General features: G+C 38.6%; 1 protein-coding gene across 5 annotated transcripts in view; it reads right to left on the bottom strand.

Moving 5' to 3' along the window:
* Nucleotides 1-12,102, bottom strand: part of si:ch211-266k8.4 (TBC1 domain family member 10B) — an 81,952-nt gene that overhangs the window by 57,618 nt on the left and 12,232 nt on the right. For all 5 annotated transcript variants that reach the window (XM_018704175.2, XM_018704177.2, XM_018704176.2 and 2 more), the window contains exon 10: nucleotides 7,871-7,983. In XM_018704175.2, coding sequence (XP_018559691.1) covers nucleotides 7,871-7,983 — 113 coding nt within the window. The remainder of the gene's footprint in view (nucleotides 1-7,870; nucleotides 7,984-12,102) is intronic.

The following is a 12,102-nucleotide window of genomic DNA, read 5'->3' as shown; positions in this document are numbered from 1 at the left end:
ATAGTGACTGTAGAATGGTAGTCAAAAATGGCAATTTCATCCATTTAATTGTGCAAAAAGTGAGGGGTCCAAATACTTTCTGAATCCACTATACACAAAGTCACCCATTAAATGACCAAAGCTTAATAAGAAAGACAAATTCTTCTGATTAATTGTTTCAGTCATATTTCAAACAAATATCTTCTGTTTCCCAACTCTCTAGTGTGATGATTCGCTGTATATATTTTTGAAAAAAAAAACAAGCAATTTATACACGGTGATCATTGTGAAAGTGTGATGGATTGGAATAATGATAAAAATGCAATAGAAAAATGCTATTAGGCAGCTCAAAACAGAAAAAAAATGAAAAAAATGTCATGCTTGGACTACTACTTTGCCTCACAATTTTGTTTGGCATTATTTGATTGAAACTGTCAACTGGAGAGACAATTAATGTTGACTATTACCTTAGTCAACATGAGAAGCCAGACAAGCCTCCAGAACATCGGTCCACTTCCTGCTACCTGCACCTTGGTAAAATATGTAGGTCACTGCTGGTGGATAGTACACAAACAAGCTCAAGTTATGACCTCTGTGTCCCATTGGAGTTAGTGAAAAAGATGTTTACTATCACAGACCTGCACAAACAGGCACCCTGACCCTCTCTCTCTGCTGGTAGCCTAACCAAGCAATTCCAGTTTACACAGATCGATGTGATAAAAATGGAATCTGTTAAAGGCCTCCTTGTACTTCGGTATGCCAAATTAGATGTTAAAGGTCCTATTCACAGACATGTCTAATGAGAGTAGGAGTAGTTAGCCTAGGGCTGATCAAGCAGGTGGTATTTTACTTCAACCAGCAGAAACACATGAACATGGAGAGGGAAGAGACTATGACCCCCTTAGCCAGGTTAGCAAGTTGACATTCTTGTGGGACTAATAGAAGCAATAGATCCTCCAAACTGACCTCAGACCATAAGACCATGATAAAGATGAAATTTTTCTATAACCTCCATTTAACCCTCTATATCAGTCAGGATATACTGTCAAAATACCGTATTTCTACCATTGGTATCTTTTTTTTAATAAAAAAAAAAAAATCATTTTACGTGACATGAACAGTATCAAAAATATCTAAACAGCATAATCTATACACTCAGTTGCAAGTTCAATAGGTACACCTGGCTAAGACAAAAACAGTTAAACTGCACTGAGGCTTTTATTGGAACTGTGTTAGAGTGGTGCTGATAAAACAGTATTTCCTATTTTAGCATACCCTCATTGATATGAATGAGATACCAAAATAATAGACAGACCTGTGGGTATCATGTAATACAGGTTAAACACCACCTTAACTGTCCAAACGAGGTTTAGCTGGGCACACCTAATAAACTGATGATTGACTATACATCCAAGGTGACTTCCACTATTTCATCAAGTAGTTTAGATCTACTGTAACAATTCAATGGCGGCTGAATTTAATCTAATGTCAGAAACACATAATACAATCAGGAAGCACTGTTGGGAAGCTTGTGGATGTTGTTATATATGTATGTATATATATATGTGTGTGTGTGTGTGTGTGTGTGTGTGTGTGTGTATATACACATACACACACACACACACACACACCTCTACAGAGTAATGATTCTGTGATATATTAAGGTTTCATGACTCATTATCGTTGAAAGTCATTTTTTTCATCATGAAAGCATTTTCCTTCACTGACACTGTGCTCTGTCTTCCAAAATACACCTTACTTTGATATTGAGGCAATCAATTAATGGGCTATTAGGGAACGCCAATAAGCCTTGCAAGGTCCAGAAAGTGCCTGTGTGTGCTTATGACCCCCACACTGACCCTTATGGTACCACCAGTAGTACTGCAAGACTTTTGTTTCTGTAGGTCATAAACTCTACATTCTGACCCCTGAAACACCTTTCATCACCTCTCTTGTAACCTGTTTGTTTGTCATCACTGCAGCTCTCAGCTCAACTTAGGCCAATTTATTTTGACCCTTGATTTTAACTTGCTAACTAATCTTGCTTGTTCCTAACCTAGGGCAGCATGGACTATCTGCTCCATCTTCAAATCCCATCGTCCTCAAGGCATGTTCTCATTTCTCTTTGTCCAAGTTGCTCAAGAAACATGCATTTTGCAGATATCTACCTCTGTTGTTGTGGTTATCTGAAATAGAAATGAAAGCCAATGCATGAAAGGTGCAAATCACTGAGTCACTAAGCTAGCATTGTGTGCCTGATCATCAACCTGATCATAAGCTAAGGTAGAGGGGAAATGGTGTTATTGTTTTCACAAAGTATTGTCCTGCCACACACACACTCACTCTCTCTCTCTCTCTCTCTCTCTCTCTCTCTCTCTCTCTCTCACACACACACACACACACACACACACACACATATAAACTACTGCAGTGAGACTGCTGGAGCCAAGTAACAGATGGACAGTGAAGTCAAAAATGGTGTAAACAGGTGGATAAGAGAGCAGACTGACATAGAGATCACCGATAGGAAGAGTAGGGAAACAAATCCATACAGTACGTCAAGAAAACACTAAATACAATTAGAATTTCTGCTAAAAAAGTTTGATGGATTTGATGCTGAATCAGCATTTTTTCCATGATTTCTGTCAAATTACTTGATTACTTAATTCTGTTATATCTGGCATACAAATATGTATGCAGTATATAGACATCCTGATGGTGTATGAAATAAGCACTGGTGGTAGGAGGTTGTGTAGGGGCACTGAATAAAATGAATGCTGAGTCACTTGACTAAGGCTCAAGCAGCAGAAGAGGAAAAAAATAGTGTCAGTATCATGGGAGCCTGCTGAGGAGAATAGGACTCTTGGCACCAGCTGCCACACCAGAGGAGTCATGGAAAAAAAGGAGACATAGGAGGGAACAGAGAAAAAGAGAGGAGGAAATGATGGAAGGAGAGAAAGGAAGAAAAGGTGAAAAGGAGAACTGAGTAAAGTAAAGTATAATGTAAGAGTGGGGAAGGATGGGGAGATGAGATAAATCTAAATGCGGTAAGAGTAAGGGAAAAGAGAAGGCGAGGAAGGGAAGAGGAAAACAAGGGAAATGCAAGGAAGTAACCTGTATGCAAAGACAGAAGGACACATCTACCTACTCTCAAAGCTTATTGGACTGACTCAGCATAACATGAAGTCACTTCAACTCTGCTGAGTCAGCCCGGTGTTGGACAGGCCCCAGGGACCCCACTGTCACAGATGAAACACTCACAACAGTATCATTCACATCACCTATTCTTACAGGGGCAATGCACCACAAGAAACCTTTTCACTTGTACCACCAAGAAAGATTCATTAAAAAAAATAGATGTAGCCTGAACTGCTTCTGTTATTTCAGTAACTTCAATGACAGCAACTCTTTTTCTACTGGTTGACTTTTGGATAGTTTAAAACTAACTGGCTTGAAAAAAACATCATCCCATAAAGACCAAACAATCACAAATCGGGATTAAAAAAAAAAAAACATTACCTGCAGCAATGCAGCACCAGTTTGGTGAGATCTTTGTTGATCTAATGATTCAATTCGACTACAATTATCCTGTCAATAATTCTATATCATGATGCATCACAATGCATGCTGATGTGTTGCATCCCCAGTTGCATATGGCTACTTCTTCATAGAGGAATAAAAGCAGTCAGATGAATATGAACTCCCTTTTTTATTATTTAGAGGGCCTTAGAAATAAATGTCAACATAAAGGTCTTTACATTATAAACTAATATAAATAAGTTGTATAGGTCTAGCCCACCTATATTTGGATGTGAAATTGTTCCATCCTCAGAAACAAAACTAATACTTATGCAGTCTAGCTTCAGCTTCTAGCAACTGTCTTCTGCTCCAAGAAAGGACACTTCCTGAATATAGAGAACATCACAGACATGACATACATGAGCCAGTAGCTCAGCCAGATGAGCACCTGTATGAGACTCATCAACAGCTCTTGTTTGCAGCACTCTGCCAGTCCTCCCTAATGTAATGTATCGTTTTTGTTACCTAAGACTCTGTCATGAACGAAAACTAGGAATCACGTTATCTCTGACATGTCACAACAGTGTCACATCAATTCTTGCAGCTAGCAGCTAGTTCTCTTGGTGCAAATATCTACAATGGCCAATTATATATCAATTTTGTAATTGATTAAAGAATGAATGGGATCATATGGGAGCTCAGCTCAACTTTCTTCAAACCCAGTCAACTTTTGAAGTTTACTTGTGTGGCATACATGCAGCCACAGACTCCAATTGCAGCTTAAAATATTCCCAGGACTTTGATTTTTAATGTTGTACATTTGCTAAAAATGTTGAGATTTGTGCCTTGAAGTAAAGGTTGTTATAGCTTGCTGGAGGGTTTATCAGTGTGTCATGTAACCAGCTAGAGTGAGGAGCTGTGAATTTTTCAGAGCAGAAGAAGTCTCTACACTGTTCCCAGTAGCAAAGCTTTATCTCAATACACACATAATAGGCATCAAAATGTACCTACAAACCTCCTGCCTCTTATCATGTAAACATCTAAAGCGCAGACTGGCTGCCTCCTCCACCTCCCAAATTCATTAACTTGCAAAATCATTGTGTTTAGAGTGTGGACACATGCTATATGTTCTCATATAAAGCAGGCAATGAAGCAGAGTTCAGATATTGTACAGAGTGTGCTCTATTTTTCACTGTACACCTGCATGCACACTTATACACCAGATTAATTGTACAACACCTTTCGGTAAAGGTGCAACATGCTCTAAACTAAACTAAAAGAATAATAGCCACGCTAACACAACATAAAGGGAACATAAATGCCAAATTAAGACAGAACAGGGTATAACTTAACAATTTAACACCTTTCTTAACCTTTTTACAGTCATTCATTGTCAGAATGCCAACCTGCAAAGCATGCTTGGAACTATGCTCTCCTAGTCCCTCCCCAGCACGCTACAATATGTAATGTAGGGCTACTGTGGCTCATGAGGTAGTGCAGGTTGCTCACTAATCAGAGGATCAGCCGTTAAAGTCACAGATTCCTCCAGTCTGCATGCAAAGATGTGATTTTACTGTGTTTACTGTGTGTGTATTTCCCCCCGATGGCAAACCATCGCTGAGTGAATGTGATAGAGCGCCATATATATATATATATAGAACAAGCACGGTATGACTGTGTGTGTGAATGTATGAATATGACCTGAGAGGTCAACAACATGACTAGAAATGTAGTGCATTTACAATTTATCTGTACTGGCATACAGAGAAAAACACGAACATTACCCTTACAGATGTGATTTTTTTTTTTTTTTTAACCTCCAACTCCAACAAACTGGCACCAGCTAGCAGCAATATGCAGTGACTGTCAGCTTCCAGTAACAGTTAGCAGCAACTGGATGCAGCTAGCAGCAGCTTGCAGCGACTGGCAATGGCTAGCAATGGCTTGCAGTGACTAACAGCAACTGACAGCGGCTAATGGCAACTGGCAGTGGCTATCAGCAGCTAGCAGTGATTTGCAGCAGCAGCTGGCAGCAATCTCACGCGTTTTTGTCAGAAAATGCAAAAAAATCTAGTTATTTGAGTTATTTATGTAATAGCCACTACTACAGCATATGACACCCTCTATCTTTAGAATCTCTCAGCTCTAAATGCCACATAAACAGAGATGCTCTCCAACAATATCTCTTACAGTGAATGTGGCTCTAACCAGCTAACAACATGCATTTGGTTTCAGGAGTAGAGGTCCTGAACTGTTAATGGGAGTGTGGAACACATGCCACAAGATTTGTACCAACACAATGATGGTGCTGGGTGTCAGTGACTGAGAAAGTGAGTGAAAGTGTATGACTGAAAGAGAATACAGGAATGTTAGATTGTGACAGAGAAGCAGCGAATGAATCAGCTCGTTTCCCCTGCTGCCTAGAGGGCCAGACAGTCTGACAGGCCAGCAAATAAGGATGACTCATCCTGACTCACACAGCCATGCACGCGCACAGGCACGTACATGCACACACACACACACACACACACACACACAGGTGGTAGGTGCACATACACAAACACAGGGTGATGGATTATCCCCACCATAAAACATGCTTTTGTGGCTTCCAGTTGCCCTGAAAGGAAACTTCTCATATCTCTCAGATTCTTCTACCCTTTTTGTAAATAGTCTCTCGTTTAAACAACTCATTCTTTCATGCACTCTCTCTCTCGCTCGCATAATACATTCCCTAGCTCTTTACCCTTACTCCCTCCTGAAACTTAAAACCAAGTATTAACCCTAAAACATCAATTTGAATTTTTTGTAGACCAGCCAAATGTCCTCACTCCCAAGGTCTAAAACTCAAATTCAAAGAGGGACATGTACACTTAGACTAGACTTTATTGATCCCTTGGGATGACTCCCTCAGGGAAATTAACAAACGCACACACACTGTCTCTGTCTTTTTCTCTTACCCCTCTTTTTTCTGTCTTAGAAACACATGCCCTGCAGCCACCAACCTGTGACTCACCCTTGTAGCCTTTTTTCAGGATGCATGCACAAACACAAGCATATGTTCACACTCACAACCAAGAACACACACATACATGCACATCAGGTTTGCATTCCAATCTGTCTGTCTTTTGTGAAGATGAGACTCTAGTGGTGACTGATCTTGCAGAGGTGATATCTGAACAAACTTCAAAAGATAAAAGCTCTTTTGATCTGTCAAGTTATAGTAGCACACATACACACATGTACACACATAAGCAGCCTGTTACATGAACTTTGTCATGTCTTTTGCAGATTGTCAACTGATGCCGCACCCACAGTAAAGGCAGTTTCTCTAAGGGCCATCTATTATTGGTGTGCAAGAATGAAATAAAACAAACTCAACATATTCAACTCTGTTTAGGCAGTGATGCCCGTCTTCTTACAGAATAAGAGGAAGAAAAAAAAACAAAAATTCCATATTCATGTTACTGTGATGTCACAACAACAAATCTTTAAAGGTGAATCCTTTGGTTTTAGGTCATTTTCACACCTGTAGTGTGGTTCCTTTAATCCAGATCAAAGAGAAAATGCATTGTTGCCTTTTAGTTTTGGTTCTATTCATATTAACACTAACTGATCACAAACCAACCAAACCAGAAAGTAGGATGTAATGCGAAATACTGATTCTCAAAAGTTACTGTCTGTACCTGCTACATGCTCATTACTGTGCCATGCTCCATTCTTTGGAAATGGGAAACGGTCCCAGAACATTTTGATTGGACCTTGTATATGCCCATACAATATATCTGCTATAAGCTAATATTGGCTGATATTGACCTGGGGGACTTAATACTGCAATTCTTGAAGCAACCTTAAATATCAATTTGTTTCAACAATTGTTTTAACCATGCGACATAAATGCATAAACAAATATTTGAAATATGAGATTGCATTTGTTAATGAATTATTTTTAATGAATTCACTTTAAACACTCTCACTTTGTTGTGATGTAAACAATAAATTAATAAAAATGAAATGAAGAGCCTACATTGAAAAGTTGCAAATAAAGGAAAAAAGGTAATGGTAACATTAGAATTTTGCATTCTACCAAGAGTACCAATGAATATTTAACAACTTTTGTACTGGACGAAATAGGGGAAGAAGGTTAACAAGGCTGATTGTTTCCCCCTTTTGTAACACAGTCCTCAGGAACAAGATGGAAATGTCTTCCCTAGTGTCCAACCACCATACACAAACAACAAAACTGTGTGTGTTGTGTGTAACAGGATCAGTATTGGTGCCACTAAAGGTTAAGTGATGTAAGCTGAATGAGTTACCGGAGTTTGAGCGACTGTGTGCCAAGAGGTTCCCACTGCTTTGAGTGTGTGTGGGGTACCTGCTTTGGGTCCATGGTGGCACTCATCCAGCACCAGACTGTTCATACATTTAATCTCCCAGTCTTGGACATCAGTATTCCACAAGGCAGGGACCAAAACAGTGTACTGGGCCCTGTGCATGGCGGTGGGAAAGGGAGAGAGGATGGGAAAACAGGTGATGTAATTAATATATGTATTATTATTGTATGTATTACTGTATTTCACTAATATTTCTTTATTATCAGCATAACAACTTCCATGTTCATCGCAATGGACACAACCAGCAATTTTTCTGGAGATCGCAAACTCCATTTTTTTCTCTTTCATGTGTGTGGGGAGCCAACAGGAAGTCAGCCAGCTAGGCCAGCAGAACTCTCAGACACACAGGCTCAACTGGAGAAGTACTCCAGTGCAAATGCTCTGGGTGCCCAAAAACATGAGGAGTGTAAATGCATTGCAACTGCATTCATATAGCGCCTCTCTAGTCTCACCACCACTCATTCACACATGTTCATGCAGCGCTTTACCTAACACACACAAACACAAACACACACACACACACACACACACACACACACATATTACACATTATATCAAGTTCTCCTTAATATAGCCATACAGAGGAACAGGGGATCTGGTAGGAGGAGTGGAGCAGCCAAATTAGACACAGGAAATAGGCTGAGATGGCAAGCATAAAAAGTGATATGTTATTAGCATAGATCACATAAGATAAGATATGATATACTTTATTTAAATTTCCCACTTGTGGGAAATTTACAAATGGTTACATGGTTACATGATTGAGATATCCATCCCGGTATATAATGGAGTGTTGCAGGAACTAAAAAGGTTAGCATTTGTGGAAAGTTAGCATTTTTGCACTTTGGTTCCCTCATCCAAAAATCATCGGGTTTAACTGAAGAGATTTTTGTTTAGATGCCTGGAATAAGGTCTATGGTTAACACAGACATGTTCACATTTTATTCTATGACATAAAATGTCAGTGCTCCCCTGCACTACTCCTCTGTGATTTTTACCAGATTTTAATCTTTTATGTGTCTTAAAAAAGGTGATTGCTAACAAGTGGCTAAATTAGACTACAGCGGTTGTCAACGTCATAACACTGTTGTTATGACTGTATGAAAACCAGTCACAGTCCCAAGCCAATGAAAAAAATCCATCAGTGTTTTGTTGAGGGAACAAGGGTGATGATCCAGACTGACCTACAATAATAGGTCATCAGTGCATGACTTTATTATGAATGATTAAAAAAAGAAATAGAGTGCTTGGGAGGGAATGGAAATTAAGAGATCATAGGAAATGAATGATGTGTGCAAGTTTCGTGATAACTCCATGTTTTTTGCAGGATATTTGCATCAGATAGATTTTCAACCAACTTACTCCCATGATGGTTTGGATATGAAACATTCCATTTACAATTTAGTGCTCAAACACAACTAAATAATAAACACAACTAAATTGTCCAAGACCTGCAGGAAGATTTAGCCTGGAACTGGAGTGGTGGTGCAACATGGTCGAACAGAGCACTTTTGGAAAACATGACAGGTGTAGAGTTGTGTATGTGAATATCCTTTGTGAAGTTAATTTAAGTAAGTTGAAAATAAAACAAGGGCTGTTTTTAAAACAAGAAATTGTTAAAGACTGGCCTTAACCTGTAATTTCTACTGTTTTATGAGTACATTTTCGAAACAGTGCAAAATTGATATCTTTAGATATTTATTGGTTGGCAAATCATAGTAGAAAATGTATTTGTCTCTTCTTCTGATTTCTGGCTTCTCTATTTTTATATTATATTCATTATTTTTATTTCATTTAATTTTTATTCTTTTTGACATTTTATATTTATCTGTACTGCCATACCAAGAGCTGCTAAATGGTGTATCATTGTTTTAGAACAGTGACAATAAAGATCTGTTCTATTCTATTCAGCACACTGAACAGCTAGTAGTCTGGACAATTAAATGTGTCCTGATATTGAATTGAAAATGCTTTCATATATACAGTGCATGCAGAAAGTATTCGGACACCTTCACTCATTCACATTTTGTTATGTGCTATCCTTGTGCTAAAATAAGGGTGGACATCAATTTTTTAAATTGAAGAAGTTTGGAGGAACCAGGACTCTTCCAAGAGCTGACTGCCCTAGCCAAACTGAGCAACTGGGGGAGAAGGGCTTTAGTAAGAGAGGTGACCAAGAATCTGATGGTTATTCTGACTGAGCTCTAGAGATCCTTTGTACAGACGTGAGAAACTCCCACTCCCAGGACAACCATCACTGGAGCACTCCACCAATGAATACACTCGTGACTGATGACTCAGCATGTACTGATATAATGGAAATATCTAAGTTAAATTCTTTTGTTCTTTCTTTTGAGTTAAAGCCTATTCTGGTTGTCTAATATTTCGATTTTATTTGAAATGCCATTTACAAAACTGTGTGCCTGGTCAGTTAAAGCTGACATAAAAAGTATTGCATTGCAACTCTTGAAATTACAAGGAATATAATTCTTTTTCAATTTTGCTAATTTTTTTTTTTTTTTTTAATTTAACATTCCTTCTTCATTACCCATCAGGTTACTTAAAGCTGATTATAACATGTAAATCTTGCCACCAAATCAGTATTGAAAGTTGAGTGCACAACATGTCGATGTTTTCTTAGCCATATCATTATCAAGTTGCTTAGGGAAAGGTTCTGTGAAAAAGAAATGGAAGTATAAACAATACACATCATATCAAAATTAAATCAAGATTAAACCAAGCAAGACCCACTAAATGATCCTCGGTCTAAATGTATTTGAGAATTTTGAAATAGTCAAAAGGGTAAAAAAAAACAAACAACAAAAAAAAACACTAAAGCAGAGATTTTATAGAGGCCAGCCTTGTCAGTGTGAAGTAGACAAATGACGTGTCAACCCCTCTAGCTGAATGAGAGTGTCAATGTGTCAGTGTGGATAAATGAATGAATGAAAGGAGGCATAGAGGAGGAGAAGGGGTGCAGAAAAAACATGAGAACACAGGGGAGGTTGGACAGCCCAGAGAGGTTTATGGGAGTTGACTATTATGAAGGAGGGGAGTAAACAAAAGAGAAAGAGATAGGGCTGGTGGAGGGCACTAAGAAAAACTGCACGTATGGAAAGTTAGGAAGAGGGGGTATAGCAGGGGGGACCTAGAGAGAGGCCTGGGGACAGGAGATACAGACACGGAAGGGGAGACAATGAAATGGTGGAACTAAGAGAAAGAGATAAATGAGTTACAGGGCTAGTAAAGGCTGGAAGTTGTGTGGGAACTCCTTTTGAAAAATATAGTGTCTAGTGTAAATTGATAGGTTTCTTCTTATGATTAGGATTATGATTATGATCAGTTTTACCAAGACCATAAAATTATTTTCTCAAAAACAACATACATCTTAGAAGGGTTTTTTATGATTAATTTAGATAACTGAATCTGATTCAAGACAAAACAAGTGCACTAATAACAACAACACAAGTACTGTGTTTAAGCCAGATAGCCTGGGAAATTGCAACTGACGACAGAAAACTTCATTTTGTGACTTACTAACAGCTGGTGCAGGATAGTGAGGAATTTTTTTTTTTCAGTTTTGTTCCTAACTTTTTCAATATTCCCAAATAATTTCTGGCAGTAACTGATATTACAGCTCTTTTACAGTATTTCTGACATAAGACAAAAAGTAATACAAAAACACAAAAGGAGAAGGCCAATGTAGTAGCTCATACCAAAATGGTATGCTCAAGGTGGTTTGGCAATGAGCCTTAACCTTATCAAAGCCAAGTGTCACTAATCTGTATTAAATACAGATTTCAGTTCAGTTCAAGTTCAACTCTCATTGATAACGTTTCTGATGATACTAAGCTACTTTCTGTAAGTGTTTCACATTAAGAATGAGAATGATGCTACAGTGAGAGCCATGTTTGGCCTTTACTGTAAAATCTCAAATTTTGACAGTGAGATTTGAGGTCAGCTGACTGAAGTTGATCATAGTGAATTTCCATCATCGGGATAATTGTGAATGGCGATAATCATTAATATCCTCACGAGCGGCTCACAGAAAGCTGTCTAGCTTGCCAATATACAGTCCTGTATTGATTTATACTGAATTGCCATGGGGGGGGCTGCATCTTTCCAGTCATTTCAAAATACTAAGCCTGCCACTATGGCAGAAGGTTCAGCCTACTCGTTGTATCCCCCGCAAATCAAAGTTAAATCCAATGCG

The sequence above is a fragment of the Lates calcarifer genome, linkage group LG10 (genome assembly GCF_001640805.2).
Source record: "Lates calcarifer isolate ASB-BC8 linkage group LG10, TLL_Latcal_v3, whole genome shotgun sequence".
Taxonomy (NCBI): Eukaryota; Metazoa; Chordata; class Actinopteri; family Centropomidae; genus Lates; species Lates calcarifer.
Note: the sequence above shows the minus strand (reverse complement) of the source record. Positions and strands in the feature narration are given on the sequence as shown.